The sequence below is a fragment of the Diabrotica virgifera genome, chromosome 3 (assembly GCF_917563875.1).
Source record: "Diabrotica virgifera virgifera chromosome 3, PGI_DIABVI_V3a".
NCBI lineage: Eukaryota > Metazoa > Arthropoda > Insecta > Coleoptera > Chrysomelidae > Diabrotica > Diabrotica virgifera.
The window spans coordinates 245401097-245425220 of record NC_065445.1 but is presented as its reverse complement, the minus strand read 5'-3'; the positions used below and the strand labels follow the sequence as shown (position 1 = coordinate 245425220).

At 32.7% G+C, this 24124-nt stretch overlaps 1 protein-coding gene across 1 annotated transcript in view; it reads right to left on the bottom strand.

Moving 5' to 3' along the window:
- LOC114328693 (uncharacterized) overlaps window positions 1–18037 on the bottom strand; it is a 111303-nt gene extending 93266 nt beyond the window's left edge. The window contains exon 1 of the mRNA XM_050646010.1: window positions 17408–18037. Coding sequence (XP_050501967.1) covers window positions 17408–17675 — 268 coding nt within the window. The 5' untranslated portion in view covers window positions 17676–18037. The remainder of the gene's footprint in view (window positions 1–17407) is intronic.
- Window positions 18038–24124: the final 6087 nt, after the last annotated feature.

The following is a 24124-nucleotide window of genomic DNA, read 5'->3' as shown; positions in this document are numbered from 1 at the left end:
GAGATGCGGCTTCTTTTTTAATATGTTTACATAAAAATTTTATGGGGTTTTTTTTTCTTTAAACCCCCCAAATGTTTGTGTACGTTCCAATTAAAGTATTATTGTGGTACCATTAGGTAAACACAGTGTTTTTAATACTTTTTTGCCTCTTAGTCTTTTTTTGATAAGTCACCTTTTATCGAGATGTTGCTACTTTTTCAAAATATACCTAATAATGTAAATTATAAATAAATTTTCAGATTATTAACAGCTCTCTATAATCGTATTTAACCATATACAAATATGTGGTGGATTCGACAAATATTCAAAATATCTCGAGAAACACTGGCTTATCGAAAAAGTACTAAGGGGCAAAAAAGTTTTAAAAAAATATGTTTACTTAAGAGTACAACAATAATAATTTAATTGGAACGTACACAAAAGTTTGGGGGGGTTTAAGGGAACAAAACCCCCATAAAATTTTTATGGTGTGCACAAATTTCACTTTAATTTTTTTTAAGATGTTGCTACTATAAAAATGCCACATGTCAATTTTCAATAAAAAATCTCGAAGAGTTTTCGATATATGAAAAAAAATCGATTTTCAGTTTGTAACTTCAAAGGGCTGTAACTTTTTTTGTGTGCACTATTGTATATAGGTAAGTGAGGTTCAATCAACCTATTCTTGGCCCCAGAATCTGTAGTATAATTTATGACCAATCTTTTCGGGACACCCTGTATAACACGTGGAAAGCAGCCGATGACAACGCGAGCGAAATGATAAAAAACCAAAAACACTATTAATCAATTTGCTCTACCCAATAACATTGCTTATCTGATCTTTTCTCCTTCCCAATCATACTCTTTACAACAATTTGAACCATGCGTGTTTCCCTTCTCATTTTTTTTAAATCGGAAAAATACTGAATCCCTTTTATTGGTGTATGAATAACACTTCAGTGAAAGATTTAAGTCAAGCATTTTTTTAAGTCTAGATATAATCAATAACTGATATTAATAAAAGTGGATCATTTACGTTAGAGGTAGAAGCAAAATGTTTTGCTATACTATAATTCATGTTCATAACATCTACATTTTCCTTGCAAGGAGATGCTTCGAGTAAATGAAGTAAAAGTTACAAAGATTAGCACGTCTCTCTCACTCCATGCTTCCCTACCCCCTCTCGCATTCTCTCTCTGTATTTCTCTTTGTCACCTTTATCCATCCACTCCTGTGCATCACTCCCAATTGCTTCCATCTTTCTCTGTCTGCACCAATCTCATCCACTGTTTGCCCATTACTGCTGGAACGTCTACCCATTACTCAGGGATTTTCCATCTCCACCTTTTATCATCGTGTCTGTGCCGTTTCATTTTTATTATCACTTCCTTCCCCCAATGCCCTTGTCTTTTTGTTCTCCGTCTTATATCAGTGTTTCTAATATTGTCTGACACTCCAAGCATATTTCGTTTCATTGTTCTTTGTACTGTTTTTAGTTGACTTTTACTAGGAAAACGGCATTGAATATTTACTATTTGAGAGAGTTTAAAAAACAGTTTATAAATATGTATGTAAAAAAGGTAACATCGATAGAATCACAAATTTTTAGCTGCAGCTAAAAAAGTTATTTGTTTTCAAAATGTGGAACTTTTTCACATACTTGTACACTTGTTATTTCGCCAAATTTACACCGGATCGAAAAACAGAAAAACACTTGATCAATATTTTTTTAAAATCTATCGAATGACTCGGAATACGAACTATTTTCTCCCTTATGACATCTTACGAATCGATAGGAGTATTAATTCTATTTTAAAACAAAATGGGCATAAGGGCTACCGGTGCTCTAAGGACGTTAAATTATGACCTAAACATGTAAGGTTAATACTTAGGTCAGCGTCCGTGATTTTCTCCTTCATGACACTTAAAAGTTTGTTAGTTTTCACGAGTAAATACTTCCCTGGCGCCCAAACCATTCTTCTTTAGTACATTCCTGTCCTGTCGTCAGTACTCCTATTTCTTTCCATTGATTCTTATTCTATCTTATCTTATTTAATCTCTAAATTCATTGATAGTTACTGTCTTCTCAAGGCATGCAAATTGGTCTAATCCTCCCCTGAGTATCAACTGGCCAGTTTCTAGCATAACCTGCTAGCCTAGCTACTTTAGGTCTCACACATGGAACATGCTAAAAATTCATAAGGGCAAGTCGTGAACACAAATCCGGTTCAACTCTAAATTTCCTTTTCTTTTTGCTTACCTCATATTATGACATTTTCAGTACAAAAAAGGCGTAAAGAATCGTGGCTATATTTCGTATTGACGAAGTATCTGACGGTCTAAATAGAATAAACCTAAAACACAACTACATGTGGGTTAAAACGGAGTCTAATCTATCTATCTAATCAGCCCTAAACATCCATCCTTGGATATAGGCCTCCTCTTCCTTCTTCCATGCCTCTTTATCTTAAGCAATTTGCATCCATTTTGACCCAGTGTGTTTCTTCGGGTCATCTGACCATTGCATCTGTGGCCTTCCCCTTTTTCGTTTGTGGTTCCACGGTCACCAATATATAATCATCTTAGTCCATCTTTCATCCTTCTGCCGTAGGGTGTGTCCGGCGAACTTCCATTTAAGCTTTGCTACTTGGGTAGAGACATCTTTCACTTTTGTTTTGTTACGGATCCATTCGTTTCTTTTCCTGTCTGATATTTAATGTTCAGCATTTGTCTTTCCATGGATCTTTCTGTCTTTGCTATTTTTTCCATATTCTCTTTTGTAAACGTCCATGTCTGAGGGCCATATATTAAAACAGGGAGTATACATTGATTGAAGACTCTTGTTTTTAGTATGGTATAACTAGACCCAAACCCAGACATCCAAAGTAAAAGTTATCCTCCAACACCAAATTGTTCTATATGGTCCACATAATGTTCAGAAAAAAGTCACACCATTTTGAGCGTCGGGTTTGGGGGGGAGAGGGGGGGAGAAATCGGTAAATTCGTAGTTTTTTAGGTTTTTCGTAAATATTTCTAAAACTGTACGATTTAGCATAAACAACATTCTATACAAAAATGTTCTACATTAAATTTGAAATAAAAAAGGCCCTATGCATAATCCTTCTAAAATGAACGGTTTCAAAGTTACTGAGGTAGTATAGTATAATTGGTCCCAAAAAAGGCCTAACCTAAACATCTAAAGTAGAAGTTTTACTCCAACACCAAATTGTTCTATATGGTCCACATATTGTTCAGACAAAAGTTACACCATTTTGAGAGTCCGGTTTGGGGGGAAGATGTGGAAGAAGTCGGTACATTAGTAGTTTTTTTACGTTTTTCGTCAATATTTCTAAAACTATGCTTTAACGTAAACAATGTTCTATACAAAAATGTTCTACATAAAATTTAAAACAAAAAAGGTTGTGCACATAATTGTTATAAAATCAACAGTTCCAGAGTTACGGAGGGTGAAAAGTGGAGGTTTTCGATACTTTTTATATTTTTTGGGCAATTTCCTACTGATTTTCTTTAACAGGATTGTGTTTTATAAATCAAATTTGCTATTTCAGTGGCCGATGGTATGTCAGTCATAAGCCCTTGAAGAAACGTCAACCTGACCGACCACCCAAATCATCATCAAGTGCCCATAAAATATAAAAAGTATCGAAAACCTCCACTTTTCACCCTCCGTAACTCTGGAACCGTTGATTTTATAACAATTATGTATGGGACCTTTTTTGTTTTAAATTTTATGTAGAACATTTTTGTATAGAACATTGTTTACGCTAAAGTATAGTTTTAGAAATATTGACGAAAAACTTAAAAAACTACTAATTTACTGACTTCTCCCCCATCCCCCCCCCCTCCCCAAACCGGACGCTCAAAATGGTGTAACTTTTTACTGAACCATATGTAGACCATATAAAACAATTTGGTGTAGGAGGAAAACTTTTATTTTGGATGTTGGCCTTTTTTTGGACCAATTATACTATACTACCTCCGTAACTTTGGAACCGTTCATTTTAGAAGGATTATGCATAGGACATTTTTTATTTCAAATTCAATGTAGAACATTTTTGTATAGAAGGTTGTTCATGCTAAACCGCACAGTTTTAGAAATATTGACGAAAAACGTAAAAAAACTACGAATTTACCGATTTCTCCCCCCTCTCCCCCCCTAGCCCGACGCTCAAAATGGTGTGACTTTTTTTTGAACATTATGTGGACCATATAGAACAATTTGGTGTTGGAGGATAACTTTCACTTTGGATGTCTGGGTTATGCCATCTTTTGGATCAATTCTATCATACTATGTTAGGTATTGCGGGTATTTTCTGTTCTTTAGAATATAAGACAGTTTTCCGAATGATGCCCAGGCCAATCTTATTCTTCTCTTTATTTCTTCGGTCTGATTTTCTTTATTTAATCTAGTGGTTTGTCCTAGATATACAGGGTGTCCCGAAAAGATTGGTCATAAATTATACCAAAGATTCTGGGGTAAAAAATAGGTTGATTGAACCTCACTTACCTATATACAATAGTGCACACAAAAAAAGTTACAGCCCTTTTAAGTTACAAAATGAAAATCGATTTTTTTTTCATATATCGAAAACTCTTAGAGATTTTTTATTGAAAATGGACATGTGGCATTCTTATGGCGGCAACATCTTAAAAAAAAATTAAAGTGAAATTTGTGCACCCCATAAAAATTTTATGGGGGTTTTGTTCTTTTAAACCCCCCCAAACTTTTGTGTACGTTCCAATTAAATTATTATTGTGGCACCATTAGTTAAACACAATGTTTTTAAAACTTTTTTGCCTCCTAGTACTTTTTCGATAAGCCAGTTTTTATCGACATATTTTGAATATTTGTCGAATCCACCACATATTTGTGTATGGTTAAGTACGTTTATAGAGACCTATTAATAATCTGAAAATTTATTTATAATTTGCATTTTTAGGTATATTTTGAAAAATAAGTCACATCTCGATAAGTGGTGACTTGTCAAAAAAAGACTAAGAGGCAAAAAGTTTTAAAAACACTGTGTTTAACTAATGGTACCACAAGAATAGCTTAATTGGAACGTACACAAACATTTGGGGGCTTTAAAGGAACAAAACCCCATAAAATTTTTATGTCAATATATTAAAAAAGAAGCGGCATCTCAAAAAAAACTGGATTATCGAAAAAATAGTAAGAGGCAAAAAAGTTTTAAAAACGTTGTGTTTAACTAATGGTACCACAATAATGAATTAATTGGAACGTACACAAAAGTTTGGGGGGGTTGAAGGGAACAAAAGCCCCATAAAATTTTAATGGGGTGGACAAACTTCACTATAATTTTGTTTTAAGATGCTCCTGCGATTAGAATGATACACGTCCATTTTCAATAAAAAATCTCTAATAGTTTTCGATATATTGAAAAAAATCGATTCTCATTTTGTAACCTTAAAGGGCTGTAACTTCTTTTATGAGCACATTTGTACTAAGGTAAGTTAGGTTCAATCGAACTATTTTTGACCCCAGAATGTGTGGTATAATTTATGACCAATCTTTTCGGGACACCCTGTATATACTCTTTTACTTGTTCTATTCTTGTTTGTGCCACTGTAATTACTAGTTCTTCTTGTTGATTGGTCATGGTTTTTGTTTTACTGTAATTCATCTTCAGTCCTATCTTTGTCGATTCTCTATCTAGTTCTTCCATCATTCTTTGTAATTCTTCACTTCTTTCTGCTATTAATACAATAAAATAATAAAATAAAACGGAGTAATGTAGATAAAAACGACGAAATTAATGAATTATGAAGGATACGATATTGTAAGATATGTGAAAAGTCAAAGACTGTCATGGCTAGGATTTGTCCAGAGACAAGAAGATACAAAAACAACAAAGAAAATATTACAATTGAAGCCGATAGAAAGACGAAAAAATGGAAGGCCAAAACTCAATGGTTCGATGAAGTTGTAGACGACCTGAAAACTATGAATGTAAGAGAATGAAGGAGAAGGGCGTAAGAGAGGTCTGAATTGAAGGACATAGCCAGACAGACCAAGACCCATTCGGTTTATGATGCCAAAAAGCCAAAGGAGGAAGAAAAATGTAAATTAAAATACAAACAGACTAAGCCTGTAGGTGGAAAAAAGAAAAAAGAGAAAAAACTAGGGTATACTCCGTTGTAGTTGTAACATATATTTATGTATATTAATTCACGACAAAACAAATATAATTTGGTAGCAAATATCTCCAGAGTGACAACACTTATTTAAAAAATACCTACATCGCACTTACATGCCAATATTTACATATGTATTATGCGCATAAATTATTTTTTTACTTGTGAAATACTTGACAACATAAAAAAAATTATTGCAGTTAAACGAAACGAACAAATTCTACAGAGACAAGAAGCGAACTTGTTTGGTCAAGGTTGAAATGATATTCGCAAGCGACAATCAACAATGCGGGAGGTGGCATTGCATTTAAGAAAGTCATTTTACTCATTATGAATTTTTAGATGTTTGCGAAACAAAAATTTATAATATTTGTTTGACATTACCGAAATGTAGAGCATTGAAGAAACGCTCAGTAAAGCACAGGTTGCATTTATTATATTATTTGGCTTACTTGTCAACAATTATTGCCACCTAGATTACATTGAGGTTAAAATCTTCGTCATTATAGTTTTTTCAAGTAAAGAAAAAGTTTTTTTAGTAGAACATTATTTCTGATCGTACATAGTTAGACTGATAAACTGCATAAATTTACAACAATGCAAAATATCAACAATTTAACAAAACGGTTAATTAGGCCATGTGGTGAGACCGCTCCCGTCTGAAAAACATTTCTAATTCGGTTTCTCTGCGGATTCATATTCAAAAATGTCCCCTTTAAACAAATCTGAAGGGTGCCGGACGGAATTTTTGGGCAGAAATTGTTTAAACAATTTTTTTAAACAAATACATAAGATCACCTTTTATTGCTCCAAAAAATATATTTTTAGGTTTTTTGGGTCATTCTAAACAAGAAAAATATCTTGTGATTTTTCTCAAAAATTGACGGTTTTTGAGTTATAGGCCATTTAAAATCTAAAAAATTCTAAAATGCGCATTTTTGAGGCTTAAAAACTCATATTTAAATTAGTATTTTTAAGGGTGCCAATAACTTGGATTAAAGTTTAAACATTCCTTTTCAAGATTCCGAAGAGTGATCGGGTCTAACTTCAATTTAGACCGTAGTTTTTTAATTGTTAATTATGCGTGTCCATCCGGTTTTTTGCCGGTGCGGCGCGCACTATTTTCAAAAATGTCCTATTTTCCTCCGAAAAATATTTTTTCTAGATTCTTTGGGACATTCTAAATAAAATAAGTTTCTGGACATGTTTCTCAAAAGTTACTAGTTTTAAAGTTATAAGCGATTTAAAATGCGAAAATGTGTTTTTTTGTCATTTTTCGGATTTTAAATTGATTATAACTTTAAAACTATTAACTTTTGAGAAAAATGTCAAGAAACTTATTTTATTTAGAATGTCCCAAAGAATCTAGAAAAAATATTTTTCGGAGGAAAATAGGAGATTTTTGAATCTTTTGCACCGGCAAAAAACCGGATGGACACGCATAATTAACAATTAAAAAACTACGGTCTAAATTGAAGTTAGACCCGATCACTCTTCGGAATCTTGAAAAGGAATGTTTAAACTTTAATCCAAGATATTGGCACCCTTAAAAATACTAATTTAAATATGAGTTTTTAAGCCACGAAAATGCGTATTTTCGCATTTTTTAGATTTTAACTCGCCTATTACTCGAAAACTGTCAATTTTTGAGAAAAATCACAAGATACTTTTCTTGTTTAGAATGACCCAAAAAACCTAAAAATATATTTTTTGGAACAATAAAAGGTGATCTTATGTATTTGTTTAAAAAAATTGTTTAAACAATTTCTGTCCAAAAATTCCGTCCGGCACCCTTCAGATTTGTTTAAAGGGGACATTTTTGAATATGAATCCGCAGAGAAACCGAATTAGCAATGTTTTTCAGACGGGAGAGGTCTCACCACATGGACTAAATAGTAAAGTTGCAATTCTAGTTGAGTTATTTCGTCATAACCTTGCATCATTATAAAGGAATAAACTATAGCTTAATCCTAAACATAAATAGTCGCATATGCAGATGATATAATTCTTATGGGAAGAGACAAGGAAATATTAAAAGAAGCAGTAACAATCCTGGCAAAGGAAGCCAGGAAAACAGGTCTACAAATTAACGAAGAAAAAACAAAATATCTACTCTGGTCTAGAAGAGAACAGAACGAGAGAAATCATGATAGAAAACTACACGTTTGAAAGAATTCAACAATTTAAATATTTGGGAGTAAAAAAGAATGGCCAAAACAAGAGAAGTGAAGAAGTAACGGAGCAAATACTAGCAGGTAAAAAAACATACTGGAGATATCATACGGTAATGAAGAAAAAGAACTTATCCAGAAATACAAAACTGAAAATATAGAGTTGCAATCAGACCAGTAGTTACATACGCAGCTGAGACAATGTGTCTCACAGAAAAAGATGAAGAAAAATTAAGAATGTTCGAAAGGAAAATCTTCAGACGGATTATGGGCCCGATAAGAATGGAAAATGGAGAAATGAGAAGAAGAATGAATCATGAACTAAGAGACATAATGAAGGGAGAAGATATAATTAGCTTTATTAAAGAGCAGAGACTGAGAAGGCTGGGACACATAGAGAGAAGGAAAAACGACCTACTCACTAAGAAGATCAACAGAGGGAAGCCAGAAACTGAAAGACAAAGGAGAAGACCCAGAGGGAGATAGGAGGAGCAGGTCATGAGAAATATAAAAATCCTGTAAGTAACAAACTGGAGGGAACTATGCACATATTGAAATGAGTGGAAAAAAATTGTAATGAAAGCTATGAGTGGAAAAAAATTGTAATGAAAGCCAAGTCATATAACAAACTTTGACAACACACGTTGTGTGGAGGGATTCACCGCAATATGGAAACAGAGATCTCTAAGTAAGAGCGGCAAAAATTCTATCTGGAATGAAAAACCTTGATGATGATGATGAACCTTGCATCATTGGGTGGAATGCATAAAACGTAGTAGATGCTGTTGCTTCAGCAAATAGTATCTACTTTGTAGAATTTTCTTTTACATAAAAGTATGTGCTTTGTTGAGAAAAACATACTACACAACAGAAGTACCTACTACTGACCTGAAATATCTACTACTAAGCGTAGCGCCAGCCTTGTTCGCATCACACCAATCGTGTTCTAGTGTTCCATGTGCTTGTGATTTGTGAATTCACATTTTTACGTACCTAATTATTGTACATGAGTAAAAATTAGTGACTCCAGATTCCGAAGCGACAAAATAGTTACGCGAGGATAAAAATGAACAATTGTTATTTGTTAATCTTCTTGAGAATTATCAAATTTTATTTGATAAAAGAATGACCCCAAAAATTAAGTATCTTTTTACTAGTTTGTAGATTTTTCTACGACGCACATTCATAAGTGCTGCCATTTTGTAACAAAGAAACAACTACGTTGAAGTCGTTCATCCACCAACTTCACTTGAACTGAAGCAAATACTACTAAACTAGCAAAAGCAAATACTTCAAAAGGTGGTACATTCTTCTATGTATCTGGTAAATATGGATGAAAGTAAATGCATTATAAGTGTAGTAAAAACTTCAAAAATATAGTATATACTTGAAGCATTAGCAGATACTACGTTTTATGCATTCCACCCATTACATTTGGCGAGCTGCCTCCAATTTTATTATTGTAACCTTCAGGTGGATAATAGTGAAAGTTTAAAACCGCGACTGAATTCCACCGTTACATTAGCCGCCATCTTGATTTTAACAGGTTGACTACCACGAGTACCAAAAGTGGTACACAGTTAACTTGTCATTTATGCTGCAGCTCTTCTAGAGCGTGTTCACCCATGAGGCCATGACGATTTTTATTTGTTAGCTTTTTAAGTTATACCGAGTACCAAATTTGGCCCTCAACATTTGAGTTTATCTTCTGGACTAAGTACCATATATGGTACTCAAATGACTCTTTGGCAATGCAGGTAAAAAGAGGCTAACAGTCAACCTGTTAAAGACTGCCCAATATCTCAGTCAATTTCAACTTTCCTACAAAACAGTAAGGACTTAAATTGTTGCAATTGCGATTTCCTACAATATCTTCCTTGCAAGTTTTTTCGTGCGGTCGATATTTTCCGAGTTAAGGAAAAAATAGTGACTAAGTATAATTATTGAATTATCTTCGTTTATTATTAACTTTACGACATAAATGTACATAAACAAAAATGGAGAGAATTACATTTTATACAATTTTGATATCTTTGATTTTTTGTGCATGAATGAACCCAAGATGCTGACGTCATCAGCAGCAAGCCATATGCAAAAAGAACCTAAGACCTGAAATATTGTTTTTGCAAAAAAATTAAAGAGATCAAAATTTTATAAAATATAATTCTCTGCATTTGTTTATGCACATTTATCTCGTAGATTTAATAATAAATGAGATAATTAAATGCTACCCCTTCCCCCATATTTATTCTTCTTACAAGAGCATGTTTCATTTATTACTGACTTATGCTTGTTGTGTCTTATTCAACACTTGTATTTCTTTTTCTTTTTTTCGCATTTTTCCTTCACTTCTTTCTTTCTTAAGATATTTGAATTTTTTTTTTCAGTTTTCTCTTATTTTTTTTCTGGCACAGATACCTTGTTGAATCATACTGCAGGCCTTCAAGTTTTATCTTTGTTGTGTACCTATATTGTAGATCATCAAAAATTATTATCTAGCATAAATTACCTTTTTAGGTATAAAATGACCTCTTAGTAAATGTACGAAATTATGATTCACATGTTCAAATTATTATGTATCTTAAATTATGTATCACCATTATGTAAACCAGTCCATATATTTTTAAATGAACTCCATTTTGTGTTTAAAACATAAATGTTTATATTTTTTATTTAATCTATTTGTAAACTATTATTATTATTAACACTGCCTTTCAATTTTCTCATTCGAATTATCAATATGTTTTCACAAGTTATGTCATAGATATGGAATGGAATCATATATGTATTATTGAATACAATAATACATGATTAGTTCACAAATTCAAAAGAAAACGTGTTTGATAATAAAACCATGAAAACTACTGTGCCACAAACATTTCGCTCTTCACAAGTGCACTTTGACATTTCGGGACATTCTTTGAAAATATCTTTGAAAATTTCCTACTTTCTGTTCAATAACTTCAGGCAAAGACCAGTTCAAGCATTTAATTTTTGCTTCACTTTATTTTGCAATTATCAAAATTTAAAAAGGCTCAAAATATAAAAAGTTTAATTGCTTGTTGATTTGAGTCCTCAGGCATTAATCGTAAGGGCCCCAAATGTTTCGCAGCCTATGCCTAATGATTATCGCGCTATAGGACTCTAGCAGATTGGATCTAGAGGTAGGTATAGTATAATCTAGTTTATTCTACCATAGTACAGATAAACTACAAAAGGATCGACTGATTTACACATTAAATGATTTATTATGTGATGCAATTAAAACAAAGTTGTGAGATTTAGAACCAATTTAAAATAGTAGTTGTTTTTTATGCTTTTTTTTAAGACAATTTATACGAAATTTTACATGCAAGACCATGCAGCCTAATTACTACTAATCTACCACTTTTATGATTAATAAAGCTTCTAAAGCCAAAAGACAAAAGAAGTAATATAAATGTATTAAACTATGAGTATACTATGGTTGTGAAACTACTTCCTTGTAGCATTTCTTTTATCTACTATATTTAATGACAATGCAATTAATCACAACTTTAATTAAAACAAGGTACATGACCAATAAGAGAACACCTGACAATGAAAATAATATCTCATTAGACAACTACACCATTGCACTTGTTGCATTGGAAAATAGATTGGAGGTTGGGGGTGGATGTCTTCACATATTTTAGCACAGACATTAATCAAAAGAACTCCGTAAGTAATGAAGTTAATGCACATATTTTCAGTAGGAATTATACATACTATGCTAATGAAAGATTGATGGCATCGAAATTATTAGACAAAAGAACTAAAATGACTATTTACAGCAAATTAATTAGATCCATAGTAACCCATGGTTGTGAAACCTGGGTAATTATAAAAAAAGATGTAGCCCAACTCTACATTCATGAGAAAAACACTGAGAAAAGTATATGACCCGGTGTAAGAAGAAGATGGCACATGGAGAATCAGAAACAATGAGATTAATGAATTAAATGAAGGGCATGATGTTCTAGTCCAGGGCGCATCTGTTTTGAGATGGACGTTGAGAGGTGACTCAAATTTTTTTGCAGAAATTGCTTGAAAATAAATCAAATAATAATATTTGAATTATCCTCCCTCTCAAAAAGGTCCGGAACATTGTTTAAATAATCAAAATGTCAAAAATTGAAGGAAAAATTCGATATTTTTCTTCGTTTTTTGATTATAACTTTAAAAGTATTGATTTCCGAGAAAAGTTGTACTAACATAAAAGTTGCGTAATTAAATTTCCTACAATATAGAATTGGTTAAAAATTTAAAAAATAGTCACCCTAGTTTCAAAATAGCAATATTTGCGAAAAAACCATACAAAAACAAGTATTCGCATTTTACGTTTATCAACCATTTATGCTACACTTAGGACCTTCATATTTCACCCAGAAAAACTTTATGATACAGTAAAACAGCACTGTAAATTTCTTTAAGATCGGTTTAATAGATTTTGCTAAATAAATTTTGCAATCCAGCTGTCGCAAAAAAAATTCATTTTTTCAAAATGTTACAGGACTGAAAATAAAGCAGATAGCAAGTTGAATTTTTTTTTACTTATAGAAGTTTACTGTACCTTTCATTTGCAATTTTCAAAATTAAAATCGATTAATTATCACGGCGTCAGAAAATTTTTGAAATAAAAAATAATTTTGGTGCTACGCGCAGGACAGCGGTGTTCGATTCACACAAGTTGATTTCCACCAAAATTTCTTCCAATCTTTATATAATATATTATTTTCTTACTCTATATTTTGTTGTATTTTAATATTTTAATTCCACAAAAATCAAACTAATTTTATTATTGTTTGTGAAATATTGTTTAAACAATTGCATATGTTTAAAAATAATAAACTTTTATTATTTAAGTTAAAATATATGAACAAAGAAAGTTTTTGCTAATAAAAGTGTTATTTCAAAGGATAGAGTAGGTGTTTTTATTTTGCAATAAACAAATTTATTTATTTATATCGAAATGTAATAAAAATTAAAATGTATCAATCATTATCAAAGGTCATTGGAATGCCCAATCAGAGCAAACTATCCGCTGTCCTGCGCATAGCACCAATAATTAATGTTTATTTAAAAAAAATCCTGACGCCGTGGTGTTAATCGATTTTAATTTTTCAAAATTGCAGATGAAAGGTACAGTACACTTCTATAAGCAAAAAAATTTCAACTTGCTATCTGCTTTATTTTCAGTCCTGTAACATTTTGAAAAAATGAATTTTTTTTACGAAAGCCGGATTGCAAAATTAATTTTGCAAAATCTATTGAACTGATCTTAATGAAATTTACAGTATTATTTTACTGTATCATAAAGTTTTTCAGGATGAAATATGAAGGTCCCAAGTGTAGCATAAATGGTTGAAAAACGTAAAATACGAATACTTGTTTTTGTATGTTTTTTTCACAATTATTGCTATTTTGCAACAAGGGTGACTATTTTTTAAATTTGTAACCAATTCTATATTGTAGGAAATTTAATTATGCAACTTTTATGTTAGTACAACTTTTCTCGGAAATGAATACTTTTAAAGTTATAATCAAAAAACAAAGAAAAAAATCGAATTTTTCCTTAATTTTTTGACATTTTGATTATTTAAACAATGTTCCGGACCTTTTTGAGAGGGAGGATAACTCAAATATTATTATTTGATTTATTTTCAAGCAATTTCTGCAAAAAAATTTGAGTCACCTCTCAACGTCCAAATGTACTAATATTTTTACAGATGGGCCCTGGTCTATTCTAAGTTTTGTTAAAAATCAGAGGTCAACATTATACATCATTAGGAACCTAATGGAAAGAAGCATAAACACAGAGAAAAACTAGTATTAGCATCCATAGACCTAAGAGCAGCATTTGACATGATAGAAAGACAGCATTTGACATGATAGAAAGACAAATTATAGGGAAATGCTTGAGGAAAATAAATGTGTTAAATACAATGATAAAAATAAAAATTATAGAATGTACAAGGAGATCTCAGCCCTGCCCCTTGCTATTCATAATAGTAATGAACAAATTGAAATTCAAACAAGAAACAATAGAGTAAGAACCAACCAACTACAGACAATAATAGGACACCATAGATTACAAGGGGTAACAATAGAGTCCTTAATGTAGAATGACATAGTATTAGTAGCAAATTCCGAGAATAAAATGCGGAAACCAATGGATATGTGGGTAAAACATATAAAGAAGTAAGAATGGAAATAAACGAGGAAATTAGTAAGATAATGGTAATCACTAGCAAAGAAGATAATGAAATAAAGGTAAAATATATAAACTCAGAATTGGAAATAGTTTTTTTTCTCTTTCTCTGATTCTGGCCTTGGTTTAGAACTAGAACCTTTAGCCATGTAATTGTATAACTTATCACTAACTCAGGTGTAATGTGTAGTGTGTGTGTTGAGTAAGTGTCTTGTTACTTTGCAAAGTTGACGTCATTGTCTTTGCAAAGAGATGCTAATTGTATCCGAACGTCTGAGGTCCCTCTGGAAATAGTTACAACTTATGAATACTTGAGAAGAATAATTACTAACAATGGAAAGATAGACTGAGAAATAAATAGAGCAAAGAAATCAAACAAGTTATACTAATGTGTTAGCTTCGATACTGGGAAAAAGATAACTTACACAAGAGATAAGAATAGAAATATACAGGGTGTCCCGAAAAGATTGGTCATAAATTATACCACCGATTCTGGGGTCAAAAATAAGTTGATTGAACCTCACTTACCTATATACAATAGTGCACACAAAAAAAGTTACAGCCCTTTGAAGTTACAAAATGAAAATCGATTTTTTTTCATATATCGAAAACTCTTAGAGATCTTTTATTGAAAATGGACATGTGGCATTCTTATGGCAGCAACATCTTATAAAAAAATTAAAGTGAAATTTGTGCACCCCATAAAAATTTTATGGGGGTTTTGTTCCTTTAAACCCCCCCAAACTTTTGTGTATGTTTTTAAAACTTTTTTGCCTCTTAGTACTTTTTCGATAAGCCAGTGTTTATCGACATATTTTGAATATTTGTCGAATCCACCACGTATTTGTATATGATTAAGTACAATTATAGAGACCTGTTAGAGATAGTGCAAACACTCGTGACCACGGCGCAGTGGCCTTTACATGAATTTTGAATCCGCCTTCACGCAGCTCCATGGTCAGGAGTGTTTGCACTATCTCTAATAATCTGAAAATTTATTTATAATTTGCATTTTTAGGTATATTTTGAAAAAGAAGCCACATCTCGATAAAAGGTGACTTGTCAAAAAAAGACTAAGAGACAAAAAAGTTTTAAAAACACTGTATTTAACTAATGGTACCACAATAATAGTTTAATTGAAACGTACACAAACGTTTGGGGGCTTTAAAGGAACAAAACCCCCATAAAATTTTTATGCAAATATATTAAAAAAGAAGCCGCATCTCGATAAAAACTGGATTATCGAAAAAATACTAAGAGGCAAAAATGTTTTAAAAACGTTGTGTTTAACTAATGGTATTACAATAATGAATTAATTGGAACGAACACAAAAGTTTGGGAGGGTGTAAGGGAACAAAACCCCCATAAAATTTTTATGGGGTGGACAAACTTCACTATAATTTTGTTTTAAGATGCTCCTGCCACAAGAATAATACATGTCCATTTTCAATAAAAAATCTCTAATAGTTTTCGATATATTGAATAAAAATCGATTTTCATTTTGTAACTTTAAAGGACTGTAACTTTTTTTATGAGCACATTTGTACTAAGGTAAGTTGGGTTCAATCGAACTATTTTTGACCCCAGAATGTGTAGTATAATTTGTGACCAATCTTTTCGGGACACCCTGTATAACACAATAGTACTACGACTGTGCTCTATGCAAGTGAAAACTGGGCAATTCTGGAAAAACACAACAGAATGGATATTAGACACCTCAGAAGGATAGTTGGAAAGACAAAATGGGATAGATTAAGGATTAAGAAACGAGACTATAGTCGGTTCGCTAAACTCAGACACAACTGGCTAGTGATTTTAGTCTGTGATTTTTTTTTGTTTTTTGCCAATTTTGCCACAATTACCAACTATTTAGTAATTATTAACTATTTAGTAATTTTTTTTTATCAATTTTACCAAATTGGCAAAATTACTTGCTAAAATCACTAGCCAGTTGTGTCTGAGTTTAGCGAACCGACTATAATAGGAGAATGGCCAACCAAGAACCAACAATGAATAAAATGGCAGAGACAAATGAACTAGAATGGGCATCTGATGAGGATGCCACCCAACAGAATTACAAGAAAAGGCCACAAAGCAAAGAACATCATAAAAAGAAAAAGAGGCAGACCCAGAAAGAAATGGATACAGCAAGTAGTAGGGGCTGGAAAAGTGACAACAAAAATCACTTGAGGAATTGGAAAAAAAGGCAGGAAATAGAAAAGAATGGAAGAGATGGGTGGATGGAAATTAAAACAGCTAGCCCAAATCCGACACCTTGATAGGGTAAAAAGAATGGGAGAAAGTATTATTTCTACAAAATTCTGCATTTTTGTGTCTCTGTCTATCTAATTAGGCTTCTTAGGTCCATCTTTGGACATAGGCCTCCCCAATCCTCTGCCATTCTTCTCTGTCTGTCACTACAGTCATCCACCTAGAGCACACATGCTTCTTGATATCTCTCACTTTGGTTTTCTCCCTTATCCACTCGTTTCTCTTTTTCTCCATTAGTCTTATGTGCAACATTTGTCTTTCTATTGCTCTTTGCATGTTAGTGATTTTGTCTATGTTTGCTTTTGTAAACGTCCATGTTTAAGAACAATAAGTAAGAACAGGCAGTACACATTTATGTAGCTATGATTAAAACATTACAGATTTAACATATTTTTAAAGGTGTTTTTCTATATTTTTTCTGTATGTATATCGTTTTACCATATATAAAACATTTCTTACATAAAACATGTTCAGGTGTATTATGATAATTGATGAATAATCATTATTAGCAACAGGTGACAAATAACTGGATCGAAGATTAACTTAGCAACTAACAAAATAGAAAAGTGGAAAATCTTACCTGGACTATCTCTGCTGCTGCAAGTTTGGAAAGTGTTAACAGTAACATAGTCACCATCCATACAAAATAGGGAAGGGTACTGTGTCAAAAATTTCTTGAGCCCACTTTGACTACCACCAGCAATCTGCCTCATCTCTTTCGTAAAACCCTTTGAGCCGAATTGGCAACTCAAGTCGTGTAGAGTCCTAGGCTCTCCTTTGTCCAACAATCGTTCAAAAAAGAATAATAGAGTCATATTGCGAGCCATTTCATATTGCATAGCTTCCATTATTTATGTGTTTCAGGAAGAAGTTTACTTCTTCAGATATGTAATACTATTGCTATTAGTTTCTATAAAATTTACCTGGGTGTCTGAGCAATTCTAGGAATAAAGAGGTATTTTCAAATTCTTCAATTTTGACAGGTAAATAGTTTTAGTTTTATTATTTTTGGGTCGATTTTCTCATTAATTAGAGTTGGCTATTTGGTTGATTAACACTTCGAATGCTTGGACACTAAATTAATATCACGACATTGAAATTTGACAGATTTTGTTTCTCTAAAATAAAATTAAAATTGTAAAAAATTAAAAAATTCATTGAACTCTACGACTGCAAGCTGGCTTTCGCCATCTTGAATAGTGACAGCCAGCCAGTGTTACCAACAAACAAGAGGAATAAGGAAATTAATTGTCAAAGTCAAACAAAGGTAAAGAAATTCTTGAGAAGCAAACAAAATTCAGGACAGGACTGGCATACATGAGAAATTAAGATAAAAAAATTAAAATATTAGTTTTTACTATCAGGGCATTTGGGCATTATTGTTCGACAGAATTAAATATTTTATACAATTTAGGTAAAAAAATTATTTTACTAACTTTTATATGGTATATTGATACATTCAAAATGTGATGATCTCATTGTATTCTCCAAATAGCAGCAATATTTTGTATCTATTATAGAAATATGGCATGTTTTGAATCCACACTTTATTATCCACGCCACCAAAAAGCTGGTCAAAGTATGCGTAACACAACGTTTTTAAAACTTTTGTTACCTCCTATTATTTTTTCGATAAACCAGTTTTTATCGAGATGCGGCTTCTTTTTCAATATATTTACGTAAAAAATTTATGGGGGTTTTGTTCCTTTAAACCCCCCAAATGCTTGTGTACGTTCCAATTAAACTATTATTGTGGTACCATTAGTTAAACACAGTGTTTTTAAAACTTTTGCCTCTATCTTTTTTTCATGTCACCTTTTATCGAGATGTAGCTTCTTTTTCAAAATATACCTGAAAATGTAAATTATAAATAAATTTTCAGATTATTAACAGGTATCTATAATCGTACTTAACCATATACAAATATGTAGTGGATTCGACAAATATTCAAAATATCTCGATAAACACTGGCTTATCGAAAAAGTACTAGGAGGAAAATAAGTTTTAAAAACATTGTGTTTAACTAATGGTGCCACAATAATAATTTGATTGGAACGTACACAAAAGTTTGGGGGGTTAAAGGGAATAAAACCCCCATAAGATTTTTATGTGGTGCAAAAATTTCACTTTAATTTTTTTTTAAGATGTGGCTGCCATAAGAATGCCGCATGTCCATTTTCAATAAAAAATCTCTGAGCGTTTTCGATATATGAAAAAAAATCGATTTTCATTTTGTAACTTCAAAGGACTGTAACTTTTTTTGTGTGTACTATTATATACAGAGTGAGGCAGATAAAGGGCCTATTAGAAATATCTCGAGAACTCAAGGTAAGAAAATTATGAAAATCGGAATACAGGGGTTTTGAGGTGTGCACTATTTAATGAAAATATTTTGGTCTCTTTGCTACTTCCGGTTATACCGGAAGTTGGTTGTAACTTCGTTTTTTTAAATGGGACACCCTGTATATTTTTACATTTTTGGATTCTCCTTGATTTCTTCTTTCTTAAAATATAAGTTTTTGTAATATTATACAGGGTAGGTTAAAAGATACTTACGTTTTTTTATTAATTTCGTAGCAAAATTCACACCCTGTAGAATTGTATTAGTTTGACATAATAAACTCTGTTTATGTTCAAATGATTTTTAATATAGTCTAATATGTTAAGAATTATTGGTATAGTTAAATTTTTCCTTTTTTGTATACAGGGTTGGTCGAAACTCAGAATGAGTATTTTCTGAGTTTTCTTAAATGGAACACCCTATATTTTATTATCGTAATGAAATGATATTTTATGCTACTTTTTTATATCTTAAGCATTCCATATACCTAACTGCTTTAATTTGTGAGTTATTGGTGATTCAAGCCAAACATTAATTTCAACAAAAAATACATGAAATTTTATTAGGTTGGCCGTGAAAATATTCAATCTCAAATAATTTTTCGGAAATAAATACATATTAATCTTGACTGATCTTTAAAATTGCCAATAATGGTTGAGGTATCAAAATACCTACGTAGTTAACATTCTTGGCGCGATTAACAATTAAGCACAAACTAAAGCATTTAGGTATAGGGAATCATCATCATCCAACCAATTTACGTCCACTGCTGGACATAGGTCTCCCCCAATTGTTTCCACACTTCACGGTTTTGTGCTGATTTTTGCCAGTTTTTACTAATCCGCCTGATATCATCTGTCCATCGTGTAGGCGGCCTTCCTCTACTTCGTTTATCTTCTCTTGGTCTCCACTCCATCAGCCTTCGTGCCCATGGTATAGGGAATGCTTAAGAAATAAAAAAGTACCATAAACTGTCTTTTCATTGCAATACTAAAATACAGGGTGTTCCATTTAAGAATATTCAGAAAATCCTCATTCCGAGTTTCGACCAACCCTGTATACTAAAATTTAACATTCAGCTATACTAATAATTTTTAATAATAGTAGACTATATTAAAAATCATTTTAACATAAATAGAGTTTTTGATATCCAACTACTACAATTCTACAGGGTTTGAAAATTGCTAAGAAATTAATAAAAAAACGTAATTAGCTTTTAAACTACCCTGTATAACATTACAAAACCGCATATTTTAAGAAAGAAGACATCGAGTAGAATCTAAAAATGTAAAAATATACAGGGTGTCCCATTTAAAAAAACGAAGTTTTAAACCACTTCCGGTATAACCAGAAGTGGCAAATTGATGAAAATATTTTCATTAAATAGATCACCCTTCAAAACCCCTTCATTCCAATTTTCATGATTCTGTTGCCTTTAGTTCTCTAAATATTTCTAATAGGCCATCAGTTATCTGCCTCACCCTATATAGGTAAGTGAGGTTTAATCAACTTATTTTTGACCCCAGAATTTGTGGTATAATTTATGACCAATCTTTTCGGGACACCCTGTATATGTCTGACGGTGTTTTCAGTACCATACAGTCACCAATTCAGCATTGCGGCGCCTTCTCCACTCTCCTCTCAATTCATCCATTTGAGGGCTAAATTATCATTTTGAGAACCTTCCTTTCACATACCAGCAGCTTATTTTATTTCCCGCTAATGTAGAGTCCATGATTGACTTCCATATAAATATAACAACTGGACGAATAATTGACATGTACATGTTTAATTTAGACTGTCTTTTGACAGAGAGTATAATATAATGCTCTATTCCCCCTATTATCCTTGCCGAGACCTCTTTTTCTATGTGGTTGTCATCTGTGATTGCCGCGTGGTACCACTGCTCCCAGACAGTCTATTTCGCCAGTCGTTTCTGTTGTTCGCCAACCGTTGCCAGTGTGTTGCGCCGATATTATTCTTTCCGTCTTCGTCTAAATGATTCCTTCATCTCAGTATTGGCCTACCCCTAGTATATATAGTGGCTAAAACGCCCTCGTGGGGGTAGCGCCGCTTTTACAGGCTCTCTAGATCATGTTTTCGAAGTGGATCAGTCCTCCATTCTTCTCTTTCTTAAACTGCATTACATATCCGGTTCCAGCTCCTTCTGTCTCTTGCTTTTTCTTCTGCATTTCTAATTCCCATGCCCTCTAGATCTCGCTTCACCTCTTCCAGCCATTTGGACCTCGGTCTTCCTCTTCGTCTCCTTCCCGCCGGAGACCACTTTGTCACTATGTTTATTATCGCTTCTTCTCCTGCTCTCCATACATGCCCAAGCCATCTCAATCTTTGTCTCTTTATTCTCCTGACTATATCTTGCCCCTTCAATTCTTCATTTATTTCGTTATTTCTTCGACTCCTGTATTCACCCTCTGCTGTTTTTATTGGTCCTAATATTGCCCGAATTATTTTTCTCTCAGTTCTTCTCAAATTTTCTTCGTTTGTCTTGGTCATTGTCATCACTTCAGCTCCATACATTAATGTCGGTCTAATTAACGTTTCATAGAGCCTTAATTTAGTAGTTTTTGTTAATATTTTGCTTTTTATCATTTTTTTGTTGGCTTGGAATGCTCTATTTATTGCCAATGTTTTCTCTTTTATTTCGTTTTCTCTTGTTCCATCACTGACAGCATGACTCCTAGGTACTTATATTTACTTACTTCTTCAAATTTGTATCTTCCCACTTTGACTTCTCTATTAGTAGGATTTTTTCCTAATCTTAACATTTTTGTTTTGTTTTCGTTAATACCTAGACCCACTGTTTTTCCTTCTTGAATGAGTTCCTCTACCATTTGCGTTAATATATCTCTTCTCTTTGCCATTATCACAACGTCATCGGCATATGCTACAATTTGACCTCTTCTATTTCTGAGTGTACCTTTGTTCATTTTTCTGGTAATGTAGTCTATTGCCATGTTGAATAGTGTTGTGGATAAACTATCACCCTGCCTCACTCCTTTGTTTGTTTCGAACTCTTGTTTCCCCTATTTGCGTTTTTACACTCGCTCTGGTATGGCTCATCGTCATTTTTATAAGTTTTCTTAATTTAAGCGGTACCTGAAGCGTTTTTAATATTTCTAATAGTTGGTTTCGTTTGATGGAATCAAAAGCTTGTCTAAAATCTACGAAAAGTATTTCTAAGTTTATGTTAGCTTCGTTCGCCTTCTCCATTATTTGTTTTAGTATGTATATCCCATCTATTGTGGATTTTCCTTTCCTAAATCCACATTGATATTGACCTATCTTATTGTCCGCTGCTTCCTGTAATCTTCTTTGTATTATGGTTGACAATACCTTATATACTGTACTCAGTAATGTTATTCCCCTGTAATTTTGACATTCTTGTTGGTTTCCCTTTTTATGTATCGTTATTATTTGGCCTGTTTGCCATTCTTTTGGCATTTTTTCTTCTTTCCAGATGTTTACTATCAGTTTGTGTATTTCCCTATGCAACGGTTTCCCTCCTAGTTTTATGAGTTCGCTGTTTATGTTATCTTTCCCGGGGCCCTTCAGTTTTTGTTATTTTTAATTATTTCGATTACCTACCCCTAGTCCTATTAGGTAATTTTCATTTGCTTTTGACAAATGTTCAGCTCATCGAAATACCTATTTTCATAAAAGTTTACTGTATCCCTAGCACTTACTATTTCTTCTTTATACTTCTCGTACAGTTCGACATTATATTGGCCCCCAAATATTTCTCGCAGATTGCGCCATCATTCTTCTTAATATCCTCCTTTTAAAGACGATTTGCGTATTTTTTGGAGATTCTCTATATTTACAACCCTTACGTCAGCACTAGTAGGAGAGTTCTGTATATTGTTAGTTCGTTTTTTTTTTGGCTTAAATTTATATTTTTAGATGGTTAAGCCCAAAATAACATTGATTCGCTAGCAGTATCCTTCGTTTTATTTCTTCAGATGTGTCATTATCGCTTGTAATGAGAGAATATAGAAGATTTGAAATTATGTGGCTATACTGGAGAACACTTAAGATCTCGTAGACTGACCCGAGACACAAATGACGAGGTACTCAGAATGATCTAGAGGTACTGACCACCAACAAATCTCGAAAACTACAGTACCTTGGACACATTATGTGAAATGAATCCAGATATCGGAATGAGACATAATCGTACAATCCATCTTGCAAGGAAAATAAGAAGGAGACCGTTCTGATTAAAGAACCTCTCAGAATTTGGTTCAACACATCTGTGCAGGTTTTCTACACTGCTACACAGACAAGATTACTATGATAATCGCCAGCATTAGTCACGGATAGTCAATAATCACACCAAGAAGATGAGGGATCCCAGGTAGATAAACTTGAAAATTGTACTAGTCTATGAATCTATCTATCGGCGTGTCTAGCTCTATCTTTGCTATTCGGGATCGATGCCAACACTTTGGTTTTTTCTTCGTTTATTTTACGGCCCATATTTTGTAGAGGCGTTAAAAAGGTGGAAACCAGCTGTTTAAGTTCTCATGTGACGCATGCGGTCAAATCGCAATTCGTCAGCTTAAGCCATTAAGATGCTCTTAACGATCGAAATGCTTCAGTTAGATATTCTGTGGACATACCTATGATGTCTATGTCATCTGCGTATCCCACAATTTGTACTGATTTGTTAAAGATAGTACCATTCGTAGTAATCTGGGACTCTCGAATTATTTTTTCTAATACCAGGTTAAATAAGAGACACGATAGTCCATCACCCTGTCTCCAATTCAATTCTATACTAGGATTTCTTTATACAGAGTTCTGTAAACTCATGTGTATTATTTAATTCTAATGCAGATACGACACTATTTATAAGAGAAAAGTGTGGGCCCATTTGCCTCAAATTTTCTTAAAATAAACATTTTTTCTTTCAAATAATTTAAAAAATAAAACATA